Source organism: Anser brachyrhynchus (assembly GCF_964034855.1).
Source record: "Anser brachyrhynchus genome assembly, chromosome: 2".
Taxonomy (NCBI): domain Eukaryota; kingdom Metazoa; phylum Chordata; class Aves; order Anseriformes; family Anatidae; genus Anser; species Anser brachyrhynchus.
The window spans coordinates 17,611,903-17,631,968 of record NC_137695.1 but is presented as its reverse complement, the minus strand read 5'-3'; the positions used below and the strand labels follow the sequence as shown (position 1 = coordinate 17,631,968).

Below are 20,066 nucleotides of genomic sequence, written 5' to 3'. Positions count from 1 at the left end.
TCTAGTACATTAGTTGCCCTGTGGTTACAGTCACTTAGATGATGTGTTTTTTAATAATTTGTTGATGTAACAAAGACAAAGCTAAGCTATAGTTAAACTGGTATTAATCATGGGACTGTTAAAGGAGAGGTCTTTTAATAGAGAGGCAGAACATTTTGAAAGCTGAAGGGAATCTCATAAAAGCTGAAATAATGTGATGTTTAGATGATATAAAAAATCTTACTATTTAATATTTTAAAGTTTAAATATTTAACTGGTTTATATAACAGCTGTATTGTATGTACTTAAATAATCTAATGTATAGAACACTATTAATAGTATAAATTTTAACAGGCATGAAACACACGCAAAGTAGGAATATTAATTCTATTATAGGTAATTGCTGTCTGTTGCTTCGCTATAAGTACAGTGGTATTTGCTATTTGACCAGTGTAGGTAATTTAACAACATAGTTTTTATGAATGACTTTCATTAACTGTTTATAGATGACAGTTGCTTAATAGAGGCTTTTTGCATTGCTTCATTTATGAAACTTGATGTCACTGCATCACTGAACATCATGATATGTCTGCAAAAATCATGTCACAATTCTAGGAATTTACATTGTTTTCTAAAATATATCTGAAACTAGCAAAACTGTTAATCTGAAATAGTACTTCTCTTTATAATTCAGATTTAATATTGCACCTTTCCAGTAGAAACTTCAAAATGAATTGCTTAAACACCACATGCACAGAGCTTAGGCATCTGTTTGTCATATCTATCATCTTTTTCTGTTACAGTATTATTTGCCAGAACTTTTGAGAAGTCTAGTTTTATTGTCTGCCAATTTAGACCACTAATACAGATATAAATAAACAAAGTTAAACTGACTCTGTATTGTGCTTACTGGTAAGATTACAGGGTTTAATTCTGGCAGAATGTAATCTTGTGTTTTCTGAAACCACAACTTAGTATGTTTCTTAAAACTTTCACTATTTGCTAGAGTCCTTTAATAAATAGAATTATATACCAATGTCTTCAACTCCATCTGTCTGGCTAAAATATTTGTACATTTTAATTTATAATATTCTAAAACCTCAGTTTTGAATGTTAGATTTGAAGTCTATGGGTTTTCAAATGAAAAGTGCAAATGAAAGTCTAATGTCGGTTAAAGAATGAGCATTAGTACTCTGGTTTTGGTAATATAAAAAGAATAACTGTGAAAGTTCTTTAAAATGACAAACATCCATAAAAGATATGCAGAGGCATCTCTGTCAATGCTGTGCAGCAGACTGAGTGTGAAAAACAGGTTCAGCTTATTTTTGCTGTGGGAGAAGTGGGTTGCCATTCTTTATACAGAAGATGTGGATTCACCTATGCCAATCTACTACTCTTCTTCCTTTGTCCATGCATGCTTCTTCCATGGAACAGATGATAAAAATACAGTATTTCCCTCAGTAGTTAACTCCACTGTTTCAATGGAACGCGCTCTGTTTTTTATAATCCAGAATCACATTTTATTTCTTACATGAACCCCATCCTCTTCATTACATACCCTTGAATCACTCATAGAAACTTCATGAGCTCCACCCTCTCAGTGTGTGTGGTTTCCACATGCCTACTGCTGCAAGTATAAGAACAGTCAAAAGAGAAAACTGTTCAACTGAAAGGCTCTAAGGCTAACTTCACTAAGCACATGCACCTAATGGAATGTGACAATATATTTGAAAATTCTCAATCCTTACTGAGAGTTAGATACTGACTTGAAATTTTCCTGCTTTGCTCTGGGTTTCTAGTAAATATCAAGGTCAATGACAGTAGGATCCGTAAGAATCATCACACTTTTAGGCACTTCTGTAGTGCTAAATTAAAACAGAATCTCTTTAAACACTGCTTGTCCAAACCAGATGACAAAGAAAACAAGCCTAAGACCTAACAGCCAAATTGACAAGAGAAAAGCTAATAGAAAAGAACTGATCTCCTAGAACTCATTGAGACATCCCATGAAAAAAAAACTATTACAAAATAAGGAATGTAATAATAATTCATGCAGCTGAACCAAGAAGACCAGAAACAGCTAAGTATCAAACTCCAATAGAAAGTCATCATGTGTATATACTTAGAGTCTACAAAGTGGCTTTGTTTCTTTCCAGAACATCTTGGAAGATCTCTACATTCTTGTTAAGATGAGCAATAGATTGCAAAGAGCTGAAAGCATTATAAGAGCTCAAACAGAGTTTCTCATGTATTTCAAGACAGCTATTCTTAGCACAACAAAGCAACTCATGAAACAACAACAACAAAAAAGTGTAAGGTATAAAAGGGAATGAGATGGTGGAGCTGTGCATCCTCTTTTCAAATTAAAGCTTTTAGTACTGTGGGAAGACAAATGTTTCCAGGTACTTTGCTACCACATGGGTCTTTCAGATGTCTCTTAATACTTTGGTAAGATTAAACAGGAATAAATAAGGTAATAATGGGAATAGTAGGATGGCTAGCACCTGAACTTTTTAATCATATAATCATAGAATGATAGAATATACAAGTTGGAAGGGACTCACAAGGATCATTGAGTCCAACTCCTGGGTCCCCAAAGGACCACCCAAAAATCAGACCATGTGTTTGAGAACATTGTCCAAATGCTTCTTGAACTCTGTCAGACTCAGTGCTGTGGCCACTGCCCTGGGGAGCCTGTCCCAGTGCCCGACCACCCTCTGGGTGCAGAACCTTTCCCTCACACCCAGCCTGACCCTCCCCTGTCCCAGCTCCATGCCGTCCCCTCGGGTCCTGTCGCTGTCCCCAGAGAGCAGAGCTCAGCGCCTGCCCCTCCGCTCCCCTCGTGAGGGAGCTGCAGGCCGCCATGAGGCCTCCCCTCAGCCTGCTCTGCTCTGGGCTGAACAATCCAAGTGACTTCAGCTGCTTCTGTGTCTTCCCCTCCAGACTCATCACCATCTTTGTTGCCCTCCTTCAGAGACACTAGCAGTTTTATATCTTTCTTATACTGTGGTGTCCAAAACTGCACACAGTGCTCAAAGTGAGGCTGCACCAGAGCAGAGTGGGACAATCCTTTCCCTCACCCATCTAGCAATGCCATGCCTGATGCACCCCAGGGCATGGCTGGCCCTCCTGGTTGCCAGGGCGCACTGCTGGCTCATGTTCAGCTTGTTGTCGATTAAAACCCCCAGATCCCTCTCTGCACGGCTGCTCTCCAGAATTTTAGTGCCATGTAACAGGAATAACTTGCACTGTTGGAGTTGACTGGAAAGAGATAAATTCACCTGTGTTTTTTTAAGATGAGGACATGAGGACTGGAAAAGGATTTACCTGACATATATCATAAAGCTGTAGCAGTATTTTTTTAAAGTAGATACTTGTAGATATTACTACAAGTGGAATATTAAAATAAATTACCTTTATTTATCATCCATTATCCCCTTCTAGGGTATCACAGAAACACAACCCACCAAATGCTCAGAACTTGAGCACCCTTAGCATGCAGTGTTCAAATTCTGGAGCTTTCATATCACTAATTTATTAATTGAGCAGCAACATATCAATGTTTTCTAACATTTAAAAATAAAAAAATCTCAGAAACAAAAGTCTGTCCCAAATTCTGCAATCAGAACAACGTGATACTACAGATCATGTATCCTTCGTGTGTTTGGTGACCCACTCTTCTCAAGAAGGAGAAGAGTGGTTTGTATGAGGAGTTACAGTCTAAGCTCCTGCTATACTGGTCTAAGGAGGAGGAGACAGAAAAGGAATGGTCAACCCATGTTTTGGGGTGGGGGAACAGGGGAATCTAATATCTTAACCCTGCAAGAGGCAGAGCACTCAACCAAACAAATCATTTAAATGTGTGAGTAATTGTACTGATATTGATGTTTAAACTAAGTATTGTTTAAACACTTTGACAGATCAGGATCAAACTTACCTGCACCTGGCTGAATCCTGCCTCTGGAAAAGATTGCATTATCTCTCCTAGTGCTATAAGTCTGAACTTGCACTAGCACAATACTTCAGGTAAATGTCACAGTAATGAAAGTAATTTCTCTGTAAGTGTTTTTGTTGTTGTTGTTGTTGTAGTAAAAAGTATATTTTGCTCCCGGAATAAATTCCTTGCTAATGTTTTAAAATATTTTTAAAATATTAATAAATAAAAAGAAATCAAATGTTGAGAACCTTTGATAGAGATTTTTTTCATATGAACTGAATTCAACATTTCAATCCTTCACCCACTCTTGGCAAAATCTTTCAAGTTTCCTCCTAAACAACCTGCACTCTCTCCTTAAAAACAAGATGGACTTTGTTTTATCACAATTTTAGCAGCAACTTGTGTTATTTTTGGTGCTTATGCTGACCACATTCCAGTGTGAAGATATCCATACTGGATATTACACGTGGTAGTCCTGAGTACTGGCATATGTCTGAGGTTTTATAATACCAATTTATATTTATTAGCTTTGAAATTTCTTGGTTGATTTACAGAGTTAATCTTGTTAATACATTACAGCAAAGGTAGACATTTAGCATTCTTCATTTGAGATACACAGTGAAGATGATTTCATCTATGTGTACTTTTCTGCTACATGGCTAACTGTTCACACAACCCATGTTTACAGTTGTGTACCATCTAGCCTTTTGCCACTGGGTGACAGCCAAAGCATGAAAACAAAAGCCCTATTCAGGAAAAGAATTCCCTGCACTGCTATATGAATATCAAGTGAATTATGCAAATCAGAACAGGAGGAGCTTACTAAAACTCTTTTTCTGATCTTCCATATGTATAAGGAGGGAAATATGCTGAGAATCTTGAGGTAAATATCCCTGTAAGGGAACAGGAAGCACAGTAAATGCCCACCTCAACTTTTAACTGGAACACTTAATCATAAAGCTCAAGGATCTTTGTAAGCTGTACAAATCTACATCACAAAACCAAAGAGAGCAGCAACTTTCTTAGTAAAAAGGCAGTCTTTTCTTTGGTCTTGCAAAGGAGTAAGAGGAAAGAAAAGGGTGCAAAAAAGTCTGAATTGATAAAAAGGAATGATGAAGAGGGACAGAACAGATAAAATACAAATAACACTCCATTTCAAAAACTTTAAAATTATTTTTCATGACAGTAGATGCACACATTTCTTTTGGAATTGCTTTCTCTAATTTAAGAAATTATTTATGATTTAAGAACAGATGTAAAAGGAAGAGAAGCATAAGCGGGTACCCACCATACAGCACTTGTAAATAGGTGCTTTGTAACTTTGAAATTGAATTTTAATAAAAATCATTTCACTACAGTTCTATCTGATTTACCCCCAAACACAAAAGCTTTATGTTCTACACATTTTCTCAAGGAAAAAATTGTGTTCCTATTTAGCACATTTTACAGTAGGAAATAACTAATCCACACCGTAAAATATCCTTTTAAGTCAGATTATAACTGACAAAACTAAAACCTTCTAAAGTGTTTAACCTGAAATTGAGTCTACTACTAATGCTGATGAACTGATAGAAGTATAGTAGACAGCCCTCAAACCCCCAAGTTAAAGTACCACAAAAACTGGAAATACCTTTTCAAATATCCCTATTACACAAACTAACTATTCTGTGATCTCAACGGCATAAAACACAGTTTGAACACAGGGAAAAACTATTTTACAGTTAGAAAGTTTAAATACTGGAACAGGTTGCCCAGAGAGGCTGCTGAGTCTCCATCCATGGAGACATTCATAACCTGACTGGATGTCGTTCTGGGTGACCTGCTTTAGCTGACCCTGCCTGAGCAGGGGGGTTGGACTAGATAACCTGAATAGGTCCCTTCCAACCTCAATGGTTCTATGATTCCATATTATCTGATTGCAGAGAGACATATTTTTAATATTTTGTAACAAATCTTAACTATCACTGCATAAGAACCTGGAATATTCTCCCCAAAATATTAACAATATTTCTGCCAGAATTACTCAAAGTATATGTATTTTGCGACGTTTAAAATGCTGTCAATATGAATGGCTTACATCATATTTTCAGGTTCTGTTGCACACGCTCCCACTGCTTTTGTTACATTCACAAGCAGTGCCTGATTGGTTCCAGTAAGTAACTTCACTAGGGGTGGTATTCCGCCACATTGACGGATAATAGCTCGATTTATTGGTTCTTGGCAACATTCTCCCAGTGCTCCAACGATATTTATAAGGACTTCTTCAGGTTGATCAGTGAGCAGTCCTACCAAAGCTTCTACGACTTTATAATCGTGAAATCTAAATGAGAGCAATAAAAACAAAGTTGTTATTATCAGTATGTTACTACTGTAAGGTAATCCTTAATTTCTGTAATTAAATTATCTTGATGAACAAATCACAATATAGGTAAGCCATTCCAATCAGTTCTTGTAAGTGCGACATATAGCATCATTTCTTACTTTACCTTTTAAAATATATTTCTCTATTTTACTGTTCTAGAAATCCAAAGAGTAGTTTGAGGAGTGTTGAAAATTTAACATGTGGATGAAACATCTTTAACTAGCTGTAAACATGCTAGAAGACTAGCAAGTACAGTGGCATCCTAACTTCCATTTCTTTTTTCTGCCATGTTAACAATAGCTAGAGCAGGAGTATATCTGACCCTCTTCCACCTCTCTGGAGCCAAAGGATCACCCTTATGTTTCAAACCCTTTAGTGGTTTGTCTTCATCAGTTTTATAGCTAGTTCAGGCCTAATGTGTGCATTTTCTTAATGTAAGACTAGAACTATGCTAGATTTCATTTTGGAATTAATAAAATTAAGAAAATAGTTGACAGAAATTTGAGTTGACTTTTACATTAAAACTTCCCTCATTCTTCATAGCACTTTTGGTACTGATGATCAAAAACATGTTTGTAAAAATCCTGGAGTTTTCTTGTCCAGGCTCCATCCTACAAACAGATGCATGCTAAACCTCAGAATTTAATCTTCTGGAACAGTACTTTAGTTCTCAGCACTGGGGTCACCCCATTTCTAAGTTTGTTTTGTTCAGAACTTAGAGGATTCTTAACGTTCAACAAATATCCTATTTTCCATTCACACCTTTTCTATGATACACCTTGACAATTCCACTTTGTGTATCAAGCTAGATCTAGTCTGTATATCACCTATTAATTATGCTTTGATATATATTTTTGTGTAAATATACACAGTTCCTCTCCTAAAAAGATAAATTATCGGAGAGAACTGAGTTCTCACTTGTGCCCCTCTTGTCCCCTAGCTTCTGCAAATGTCTACTTGAACTACAACTACTCCTTATTTTCCAGGAATCAGCTGTACACGTGACTTTTCTTTCATACAAAAAAAATAGTATTTTTGAGATTCTAATGGCAGATCTAGAACTCTGTTTCAATAAAAAAATTAATCTTTCCAAGATGGCTTATCGGTGTAACAATTAATGTTATACCAAGAAATTAGAAACTTTATTTTTTTCTTATTTGCTTGGATCTGATACACATTTGCTTAAAGAGAAAGTCTTTCTTTGTTCAATGTAATTTGGAAGTGTCCCTATATTTTTTTTTTTTAAAGAGGAAATAACAACAACATGAAAACGGAGCAACAAACCAAGTGAACAATTTCAAAAAGAAAAATACTGATTTTCTCTGACTATTTTATCAGTGTTGCAGACGAACTGCTTCATGGATGGAATAATATCAGCTGGCTCTGTGATGGGCAGGCTACAGTCTGACAGAGTTGTTGGCTCAGGCCATCTTGTGTCCAGAAGCAGTATGGCTGCTTGCATACAAGCTGGAATCTGAGTTAGTCAGGCATAGGCACTTGTACCAGCTCACTGCTGAGTCAGCACAGCATCTCAGCAATATACTTCAGGTACAGGAAGTACTGCAGAGTAGTCTGAAGATAATTAAGTCGCTCTGCAGGAACCAGCAGGGTTTGTTAGTTCTAGCCTCATGCCAGACTTAAAGTCATCCCCCCAGATCTACTTATGTGATTTCATATTATCCTTCCTCCCTGTTATGTTGTGTCCTCCCATCCTGACTTTTGATTGGGTTTATTGCTTCAGACTCAGCAGTGCGTAATACATGAATTCAGCTCAAGTCTGGAGCTGTGCCTGGCTAGTAACCTTCATGGGGCTTCAAGCCCTTGCCAAAGATACGCGAGTAGCCCCGCAAAAATCTGTTTGCATTTGCAGAGAATTATTGGCTACAACTACACTAATAAATAAAACAGGCGATGGCTCATTCTGGAGCCCTGAGGACAAGAAGCACAACATAGCATCCATATGGCTAAAATCTCTTATCCTCACAATTCAGGGTGGCCTCACCCATTCTGCCTAATGGAAACAATCTGTTGCCTGTGCTGTTCCCAAGGGGTGTCTGGGCATTGTCTGGAAGAGCTCTTGCTGGCACAGGCCAAACTGTGTAAGAGATTGTGCTAGCAGTTAAACAGCACGGATAATCATAACATAGTGACTGAACCCGAGATTAGGTCCTATTTAGTTTACTACTATAGACAGAACCGCTCAGTTCATCTCATCACTGATCTGGAACCAGGATGCCTCTGTGCAGACACCCAAAGCTCACAGAAAAGGAGGATATACCTTTCTGAAAAGCCAGGTAACTGTGAAATGAGGAATGCAAAAAGAAGTAGGACAGAAGTACAGTATGTAAAGACCATGGCTCTGTATAAGAATGGTTTGGGAACTCATTTAGGACAGTTAAAAACCACACTGTAAACCGAGATTACTGGAATTCTTTCTGATTTTGACCCAGATGTTATCTATTATATCTGCTTGTCCAGCAGAGTACACTAAAATTAGGGCTGCAGGAAGAGGTTACCTTTTACTGATTCTCCTCCCAGTCTGTGAATCTCATTTCTCTATACAGAGCAGCATAACTTCAGCAGGAAGCCTAGCACGTACTCCAGTAGAGCAGGCATTTTTTGAGGTAAGGTGCATGAATCAGATGTATTAATTTGAGAGAGGCCAAGTATTCTCAGTCATTAAGCTATTCCATAAAAGACAGGGTGATAATTCCTGCTGTCACATTCTTAGATAATCACTCTGGACCTTGATACTGAGAAGATGTAAGTACCTATGGTAGGACTCACTACAGTTAAATTCAGTCCTTTAGAAGTTGGGTGTCCAGACCAAGCTACTTTTCTGAGTGCCTTTTGTAATCAAGGAGAGAGGCATCTAGGCTAATTATCCTAGCATCCAGTATATTTCTAAAGCAAGTGGACCTAATGGATATTAGATACCTACCTACCTCAGAGTGAGATAATGTTCACTCTCTCTCTCAACCTAAAATGTTAAAGCTAATTGTGCTGACTACACTCTACCATGTAGCCATGATTGCAGTTTGCAAGCGAGAGAAGAGTGGGGATATCAGATACACATACATGGAAAAATATTTTCTATGTGTTAGTACACCTCCTGGCTTAGTCTTCTGTATCTTAACTATTGTTCAGAGGCACCAATTCTCTCCGTTAACTGTTAAGATTCCAGGAACTTAACACTGTTTCCAATGCACCCTGATAAGGTCACCAGCTGTTTTTGGTACAATAAAACCTAAGTTGAAAGTCCAACTAATCATAAAACATGGTTTTGCAGAATAATGACATAATATTTTGAAAACAATAGAGGCCCATAAAATCAAAACATGATAATGTAATAAATATTTGTAAAACTAAATTGTTACTTTGACACATTCTCTCCACTGATTGCACATTTCCAGATTGCTCCTGTCACAGCTGCTAAAAGTTGTTTATTTTCAGAGTTACCAAGCAGAACAGATAGTGGTTGTAGACCTCCATGCAGTCTAACCAGGTCACGCGTTTCTTTATCTTCTGCACACTATACAAAAAATTAAATACACATATTATGCAAAATGTGTAAAGCAATGTCTTCAAAAGTTATGTGCATTATGTTTTAACAAGTCAAATCTAACACAGATGAAAACGCAAATATTTTATTAAAGTGCCTGACTATGCTAACATTTCACTAAGGGAGTTTAGGCAGTAAACAGCTACCGTAGCAGTGTTTATGCTGTCACATTGTCCACTTTGTGGGCAAATAAACATAAAAACATGCATCTTCTTGCACAATAAGCCCTGCCTCTCTCCACTGGTTAACTGGAATTTAGGGCTTGCACACAAGAGGAGTAAGAAAAGGATTGCAATATCAAAATGCAGCTAAAACATCCTCATAAAAATTAAACCAAGGATCATCAACATTTTTACAAAGTAGTATCTCACACATTAAAGAAACAGTAAAATTGAGAAATACTATATGTAAACTACATGAAAGGAAAGTGCTAATCCTGGCTTTTATCTACTGATTAAGTTAATACAATTACCTTAAATATGGCACTAGCACAATGCATCTGAAGCTCCTCATGCTCACTACTCAGATTGTTCACAAGGTTCTCAATCATTCCTTCTGTCCTTATTGCAAGTCTGTAACTTGGCTAAAAATACAAATTGCACATATATGTTTACAATCAATATCACTAGTCACAATAACAACACAGCACTACAATTCAAGGCTTTCATATTTGTGAAGCCTTGTACTTTATTTTAAGCCCAAGTCATGTGCATTGCCCTGAATATTCTATTGATGTTCTCAAAGCTAAACAAATACATAAATTTTCTGCAGGGCTGTGGTCTTCAAATTTCCAGTAAAACCAGGAACTGCAATGCCTACTTTGTAGCCACCTGGCTTACAAGGTGACCAGCATTCCTGCTCAGAGACAGGGAAGGAAAAAAAGATGCTTTAGAATGGGATCAACCAGTAATCACTCATTTCATCTACAGCTGGAAGTCAAAACAACAAATCTATTCCTAGAAGGAGGTTATAAAAATATGTTCTTAGCATTAAAATTTTGCAGTTATGTTTTCTTCCATTTTTTTACCTACAGAAATTGGAGCAGGGGACCATTTTTTAAGAGAAGGGAAACATCTGCATGAAAAAAATGCATTTAGTGTTCCCCCAGAATTATGTCCAGGTTTGGCCTGGTAAGAAATCCTTGAAAATTTCACCTGCTGAATACAGACTTATTGAAGACAAAACGCTGTCACATGGAGCATGCATATGTTTGTGTAGTTCAAGAAGCTATTTTTGCAAGTACAAACTCCTTCATAATGCAGAATCTTCCAAAAAAAAAGAAAACGTCTTGCATGTCTCAAATTCATGAATAGAATTTATTTATATTTTTTACCTCAAGCACAATGCACTATAGTTTCAAATTTGATTCCACAAATGGGGAAATAACCACTCATCTCAGATAGCTATGGTGAAAATAACTGTATTCAAATTTTAAAACTTAATACACTCAAAGCTGAAACCTGCCAAGGAAATCTGTAGAGAAATCACATACATCCCTTTCTTCTTTTGACAACCGATCAGACACATTGTCCTTGTGAATTACGTAAAACAGTAAAACACACTGTTCTGTATTGCATTGAATCTTCTTGGCCACATCTGCAGGTTAGCTTTGTAGAATTTAAATGTACTGATTAACCAGAATATAACATCTTAATTTCCCAAATTTCATTTCTCAAGTACAGTGAAAAAAATGAAACTCATTAAGTATTTCATTTCTATATACTTTCTTTCATGAACTACTCTTAGCTTTTAAAATAAAAAATTATGTGGTCTTTATTACAAGATCTAACCTTCTCAAAAAAAACTTTGCACAGAGTATCTACATCCAGAGTGGAAACTTCCTGATGGGATAACTGTGCCGGTAACTGTCCTGGAGAAGCTTCATTTTTAAATGATAGTCAAATGTAATGCTTCTTTTTAGTAGTCAATTGTTTTAATGATTGGAAATACCTTAGCTGTATGTGTTTACTTACCTCTGAAGCGCATTCTTGTAGTGTCCCCACAACTGGGGTTAGGATGCTTATATGTGAACTTTTGAGCCATTCAGCTAATAATGGAATGCCTCCAGCTTTACGGATTGCTTCTTTGTTTTTGGTACTTTTGCTGCAGCTCCAGAGTGCTAAAGCCCCACAGCGTGCTATTTCAGTATCTTTTGCCTGATACAGTGTTAGACCAGTTGATCTCACTGAAGGACATTCCAACAATCCAACCTAACAAAAAAAAACACTTTTTTTTTTAATTATCTACAAGTACGTTTCATATTAAGCAAGCTTTTTAATGATGGCATATACTATCTGAAGACTCATGTATGCAAAAAATGACACTTTGGGAAAAAATATACTTACCAATCTCTTGATTCCTCCATGAAGCCTTACTGTCCTTCGCGCTCGTTTAAATCTAGCAACATTAGCAATTGTTTCAGCTGCCAAACATTTTAGATCTTTATCTGGGGAGTCCAATATTTTCACCATGATCTCTAAGCCCCCAAGATCTGCAATTGCATGTCTGATCAGTGTATTTTGACTAATTTCCTTCAGGATTTTTAATGAACCAATCTAAATAATGGAAGACAACAGACATTAAACATTATTTAAGAATACCTAAGCAGCAAAATCTATAAAGTGAAGGGTTATGTAGCACATTTTAACTTTTAAATCAAATCAGAAGAAGGAAATTGAAAAACATTCTGATTTTCATCTAAGAAGTCCTTGCAATTGAGAAAATACAGAAAAAAAGAGAGAGAGAAAAAAGAAATCAGTTTCCTTCATTCGATATAACCTTTAAAATTGAAAACATATGCTAATAGAAAAGGTATATTCACAGCTCTTTTCAACAAAGCTACTTACCTGACATTTAATTTCTTCTGTATCAAGTAAATTAATTAACACTTCAAGACACCCAACGTCTCTGATGGCCAGCTGGCATGTTTCTTGAGCCAGATTGAAATCTCTCATTGAACACAATGCAATTACTGTAGCTGTTGGATTACCTCCCTAAAATAAAGCAAATTTTTAACATATATGAAGTGCATTTAATATAAAACTTAATCTCTTCTACTACTAGTAGTAAAACTAATACTAAAGGAGAAACTTGTTAGATTATTTTTTATTCTATGTTGTCAAATGACATAGACATAATAAGAAATGAAATTATTGATAAAGTCTGCAAATGACATACAGATCAAAGTGAGAATGAATAGCACAGATGACTTATGACTAATACAACCTGCTGTGAATGGACTAGTAAATTAGATAGTCATGTATTAGAAGTTTTGGTATAAGCACTTATCAAAAAACACACGGTGAAGATACAGACATTTCAGAGAAGCTATCTGCATTCTTTGCATTGGTGTTTACTCTAGAAGAAATCAAAGAGACTCCAAACTGGAATCATTCCTCGTGGAGGACATTTCAGAAGATTTGCCTGAAACTGAAGTTACTGTTGAAAAAGTTATTAAAAAAATCCTGACATAGTGAACAATAAAAAAATGCCATTACTAGATAGCACTCAATTGAGTTATAAAGAAAACAGAGTAAAATAGTCGACTGAGTACAAATGGTACGTATCCGATCACTTGAAACTACTTGATCACCAAAGTACCAGGAAACAACAAATGTCTTTTAAAAGAGTTCAATAGTTATCCAAGGACTGTTAGCCAAACATCTGTACTGGAAAAAACAGTAGACTGTAATAATGAACAGAATTAACAGACATCTGCCTAAATATGACATTCTTGGTACAGTATGATATACTTAAGAGTCAGCATAGACCTGTTAAAAGAAGTCCTGCCTTACAAAACTTGCAAAGCTTGTGGAAATGCCAGTCTAGCTGATATGTCTAACCAGTTGATATGTCTACATAAATCTTTAGACAAAATCCCTGATAGCTTTCATAGAAACTAAGCCACTATATTATAAGACTGAAAGTCATCGCATAGATTAAAAAGAATGACTAACGGATAGGAAACTGGGAATAAGAGTAAATGGTCAGTTCAATGAGGAGGACTGATTTAGTGGAGTTCCATGGATATGTGTTGAAGCTGTGAAATTCGACATACTCATAAACACTCTGGAAAACAAAAGGACTAGTTATGCAACAAAGTTTGCTGATGATACTATGCTGCTAATTAAACTAAGCCACTTAGGTCCAGTTGAGACAAACTGCTTAAGAATCTACTAAGGCTAAGATGGCAATAAAACAGCAAATGAGAAAATGAGAACTGATGCACATCAGAAAAAAAAAAATCCTAAATCCACAGATGAAATGATGAGTTTTCAAATGACTATTCAAAATTAGATGTGATATCTTGTGATTATGGTAGATGGCAATCAAAAACCAAATCGAGTATTAGGACTTGGGAAAAAAAATGTGAACAGAGAATGTCACTATAACACTGTTTAAACCTATACTTTACATGCACCTTAAAAACTTCTTTCATTTCTGCAGCCTCAATTTCAAGATTACTGTAGCGCCGGAAAAGTTTCAGAGAAAACAGCAAAGATGATGCAAGGCTTTTCCAGTCTAGAAGGATAAGCAAAGGGATATGATAAGAGGCCTGCAATGTTAGGCATGGCATTGAGCAGGATAAATAGGGACTGACTGTTCAATGCCTCCTTTAATACAGATATAAACTCTTCTAATAATGAGAAGTTAAAAATTGAAAAAAAAAAAAGTGTAGGTTCTTCTTATAAAAAAAAGTAATAAAATGGTTCCAAGTGGAACTAGCTGTGAAAGGATTCTATGAAAGCTGAATGTTTTTATGAGTTTAAGAAGAGACTCAATGAGTTCGTGAAAAGTAATCCATTGAAGGTCAATAAAACCATAATATCTCACTCAGTTTCCAATTCCCTGAGCCAAAAATGGGTAGGGGTTGGAGGACTATTACACTCGTGTTTGCCCTGTTCCTACTCTGCCCTGAGCATTCATTTATTGGTCTGGGCTTCTTCTTCCTTGGTAGAATACAAGTGGAGATTCACACTACTACAAGTTATGCAGTGGAGTTTTGGAAATTTATGGAAATCAGAGGTTAGGTTATCTGGAGTGCATGAGAAGAGCTTTAACCACAGAAAACTTCCACTGTGATTATCCTGTCTCCCTTGCTGTTGCAGTCAGGATATTGGGCTACTCTGACTTATGATCTGCCCCAAACCAGTCTCTTTCACGTCCAAATTCAAGGTCATGCTCTTACAAATAATGAAAACAGGATACACCCCAATGTAGGAGTTCTATACTGGAAACTGGGACATGTAAAAAGACTTGTGATGATGAATAAGAATTTGAGATTACAGTGTATCATTTGATTGAATGGATGACATCTTGGTTGGATAAGTGAATATACTGAACAGGAATATAGGCATTACCTCCTTTTAGGCACTTGTGCTACTACTGGTATTGTGTGTCCAATTATCCTTTTTGCAGTTCTAGAAGGAAAGTGAAAATATGGAGATGATTCAAAGAAGAGAAATAAAAGTTGTTGTAAACCTGGAAGACTGCTGCACGAAGTCAGACATGAGAAACACTATTTAGTTTATTAAAAAGTAAGTGAAGGTATGATTTCTTCATAGTGAAATAATACATCTATGAGGAAAAGGAATGTGATCACAGAGCACTCTGCAGCCTATCCTGATGTTTGATGATTTGAAGTAAAAGGTACTCGAATTTACATGACAAGTAAAGTGCAAGTTTTCCACTGTGTGGTTAGTTATCCTTTGGAAGAAATTTCTTAGGGTGACGAAAAGTTTCCCTGCAGTGGAAATTTTTCAGTCAAGATTGGATGTTTTTCTAAAAGATAAGCTCTATTTCAGCCACAGCGACTAGACTAAGACCAAGAAAAAGATCAAAGAATACATCCTGCTGTAGGCAGAAAGTTAAACCATATGATAACAATAGATTCTTTTGAACCCATAACATAGATCTACTATTAATCAAATCAGAGACGAATCCAGCTGTACAGAAATTGGGAGGGTTGAGCTACCATGGAGCTGCAAAAGAAGCTGGAGTGCATGAACAATGACAACTGGTGCTCAGGAGGAAGTTACAACTTAGTGCACATAGTAAATCAAACTACTGTCTCCACCTCCCAAACGCCTTTGAATTCCAAGGAAACTTTGGCTCACACCCAGATTTGAACTGTGCTGCCCAAGCCCATCTATTTTAAATGACACCTTTGAAACTGTCAAAGACTTTGAGCCAAGATTTTCCAGAGGAAAATAATTTGCTAATCTGTGTACATCATACCAAAATATAGAATACTGAAAAGCTGAGTAATGTTTGCTAATGTGAAACAAGTAGATCTAACCAAAACACTGATATTTTGCAGCATATTTCTTAAACGTAAACCATAGCAGTAAAACAGATACACTGTAAAAAAGTATTTAAATTTAACATGCGGATACCATAAAAGGTAGCACAGAATCAAGAGTGAGAAAATGCATCCAAAATGAATGTGAGAAAAATACTTGATAAAATTTCAGATCAGTAAGTTATATCAGACTAAACTTTTCTGTTAATCAATGAAGTATATGTGGATGGCGCTTCACAGCTAATTTTTACTCAAATTTCTTGTAACTACAGATATCCACAGAACTTCCACAGCAAACTGTTTAGAAGTTTTTCTTTTTCTTTTTTATATATATTTTTTTAACACCTATAACATATGTTGTCCTAAAGGAAGATTTCTACAAATTTGTCATGTTATCTTTTTAACTGTCATTATAACCTTGACTTCAGAAGAAAATGCTATTTGTGCCTAGCTTTAAGAACATATTTTAATCTATTTTGTACAATATCTCCTACAGACTAAAATATTGTAGCAATTTCTCAAATGTTTTCCTATAAATCAGTTTATCCACATCTCAAAGTTTACATGTTGTTTTTTTTAATCCATAAAATATTATTGCAAACTACACAGAATATTCTGTAGCTCAAAAGAACTAACAGTTGTCCTTTTGTGAAGTTTATGGTCTTTTCATATAGCTTAAGAGTTTGAGATTTATTTTGCTTTGAATTATAAAATAAATAAATAAAAATGCAACAGGTGTTCAAAGAGAAAATTTCACTTTTTATTATTTTATATAACTGTAAGAAATATATTACTAACCTGACAAATGACATCTCTTCTTTTGAAAAGTGCTTCTCCTATAGTGAAACTACATTTATATATAATGTAGTAATTCATATTTCACTTATATGTATAATGGCTGGCATGAGATATTTAATACGGACCAAGATTTAAAAAAATAAACAACTTTTAATTCTCTTATATTAAATCAAAAATAGAACAGTATATGAAAAATATATATGCATTCAGTTTTTTTCAGCTTCAAAACTGAAGCTGAAAATGCACAACTTATGTTTTTAAAGTAAAACCACAATAAAATATTTTTCATATGTTCTGAAGCATCAGTTCTACAAAATAAGAAATTATACCAATGGTTTCAACGATTATTTTTTTCTTTCTTGAAGTTATCATTACAACAAGTCTTCCAGTACTTACAACACAGATTTAACATGCATGGAAATACTTACCTCTCCATTAAGTTGACATAAAATCTGCATCATGTTGTTATAACATTTGAAATCTGATATGTTGGATACGAAATAAACTCTACTGGCAGATTAACAATAATTTTAAGGCTTCAAATTAAACACAGATTTAGTTTAAAATCTGTCTCTCTTCCTATATGGTGGTATAACATATATATCCACAAATTAAATGAAAATTTTAAGAGCATCAGTGCTATACTATCAGTAAAACATCTGTAAAATGTATGTAATGTCCCTTTTCTGATACTCAGAGCTCATAGATGAGAATTACAGAACTATAAAGATATAAAAATGTATCTATACAATGGTAGCTTTATTAGACAATGATTAGATTTTATACACATTTGGTATCTGTAAGTTTGATCTCACTTTCTGTGCTGGGTGGGTGAAAGATTAGGAAAAGACCAGTATGAGAACTTCCCCATAAAACTTCTCCATTACAGTAGGACAGGGTGTGGAGCCTGCCTTTATATTCTTTCCCCAGCTTTAAAGGGCATTTCAGGAATGATGAAAGCTACAGAGGTGCCGTGCAAAAGTTGCTGAATAATCTTTTAATTCTTAAAAATGTAAATCAAGATTTAACGTCAAAAGGAATATTAGCCCAACTAGTTTGACTGCCTGTTAAAAATAGGTCATTAAGTTTTATCCATTTATTTTAGTGTAATGCAAAATAACTAACATTTGAATAAGACATACTTTCCATCTGCCTAGGGCATGCTTTTGGTCTTGATTTAACATATCAAGAAACAGGAAATCTAAAGGTTAATTATCTTTAGTGTTAAAGTAATGAGCTTGTCTGACTTCATCACTTTTTTTTTTCAATGTTTTGAAAATGTGGGTACCAGAACAAGATTTGCTGGTTCAAAATCAGTCTTACCAACAGTGTACAACAAGGTAACCTTTCTTCCCTAAGCCTACTCACTGCTCCCGTTTATGAAACGGAGCACTTGCTGTCTTTGCCCTAGAAGTACTGAGCAACTCTTAGTTGCTTTCATGTTAACCTTGAGAAATTTCTAGAGTAACTGTTTCCTGAAGACAGCCCCTCGCCATACAGGCATGTTCTGAATTCTCTGTGCCCACCCACTTAACTTCACACCAGGACATCATGAAACACACTGAATGTGAATGGAGACACCCTGCCAAGCAATTCAGATCTGTCTTTGAGAGCCTGTCCTGTTATTCCATGTTCTTCGCCATTTTTGATTTTCAGGAGTGACTTCATATTCACGTGCATAACTCGTAAAAAAAAGTTAACCAGTGTTTCGTTTAGTCAGTTCTATACTAGAAATAACCCTGCTGGTGATGTTTCACCAGATATGACTATGCATCAGTTACTCCATGCTGAGTGCACAAGTTGCAAGCTTATGCAAGATGCATAAACTTTTGCTTGCATCCAGGTCCCCTTTTCACTAGCTCATTTAGCATCCTATCTTTCTCCATTTCAAAATCTAGACCTAGGTTTCTTCCTAGACCTATTTTCTATTATTTATTTCTATTAACTTTCATTATCATGAAATTTTGTAAACATAAAATGTCTGATTTCCTTCTCTTCTTTTAAAAAAATACTGATCCATAATAATGAGATAATATAGATAACAAATTACAAAATATGCTGACTTAAGATTTCAATACCACATATTCCATCCTAAGTAAAACCCTTCCCAGTCAATATAAAACTTTACATTTTGAAACAATGATCTAATTTCGGTAAGGCTAAAGAAGAAAGATATAAAATTTCCTCCAGAGTCATCTCTGGAAAGGCTAAATATCATTAAAGTTTTTGCAGATGTTCTGCCAGCAGGCGGAAACATTAGCTTTTCAGACAGCTGAGACAGTAGAGGAGCTGTACAGGAGACCCACAGAACATCAAACCCAATTATTGTCATCTGGTACAGTCCACATTATGGCATGCATTGTCCTCTTCCTTTTGTTTGAACCCTCCAACATCACCTATGGCATAACTGTGCCACTTTGACAGATATGATAGCATTTTATATAGATCTCCCTACAGTAGGGACCTGTATCAGAGTTTAGAATTGTCACAGCTGAGACTAAGGAAAAGCTGGTTTTATGAGAAAGGCACCGCACCATGCCTAGACTCAGGATACCAGTGAGCTTTCTGAGTCCTTTGACAGAATTCCTGTCTGCTGCTGTCCAGGTTTCTTCTCCCTGCATCTCTGTTCCCTGCTTTCAACTGAAATCTAAAGGCATTATTGGAGTACAATCAATAAAAGTACTAACAAGACTATAAAGAAACTGATTCCAACTGTATTGTCCAATTCATAGGAAAATGTATGTACATGCATGGAAAAATAAAAATATTACAATGAAGTTGCAGTGCATTTCAGTTTCCTCAAAGAAAGCAAGATTAAATAAAATGAAAATTACACAACTTCTGGCTCACAAACATCTCTATAAATATGGTACCTATTTGGAGGTGGGTTTTTTAATTAATCTATTCATTTAGTATGTGGATTAAGAGTGAATATGACTGAATATAACATAATATGTAATAACATATAACCTAATATATTTATTTTTTCCAAAAAAGGAAATATTGTTTTAAACTGCAAGGGCAATGCCAGGGATTTTTTTGTTCTCTTTAGACCTATGGCTGAAATTTAGTTTGCCACAGCAAAAGTTCATTTTATTTACTGTATCAGGAAAGTACTGGATGGATA

General features: G+C 35.7%; 1 protein-coding gene across 7 annotated transcripts in view; it reads right to left on the bottom strand.

The window, feature by feature from the left end:
- Window positions 1-20,066, bottom strand: part of ODAD2 (outer dynein arm docking complex subunit 2) — a 95,490-nt gene that overhangs the window by 45,574 nt on the left and 29,850 nt on the right. For all 7 annotated transcript variants that reach the window (XR_013947747.1, XM_080583278.1, XM_080583280.1 and 4 more), the window contains 6 exons: window positions 12,687-12,833; window positions 12,186-12,395; window positions 11,814-12,050; window positions 10,313-10,423; window positions 9,656-9,810; window positions 5,994-6,236 (listed from right to left, as the gene is read on the bottom strand). Coding sequence is in view for 6 of the 7 variants with exons in the window: in XM_080583278.1 (XP_080439404.1) it covers window positions 5,994-6,236; window positions 9,656-9,810; window positions 10,313-10,423; window positions 11,814-12,050; window positions 12,186-12,395; window positions 12,687-12,833 (1,103 nt within the window). In the remaining variant the exon portion in view is untranslated. The remainder of the gene's footprint in view (window positions 1-5,993; window positions 6,237-9,655; window positions 9,811-10,312; window positions 10,424-11,813; window positions 12,051-12,185; window positions 12,396-12,686; window positions 12,834-20,066) is intronic.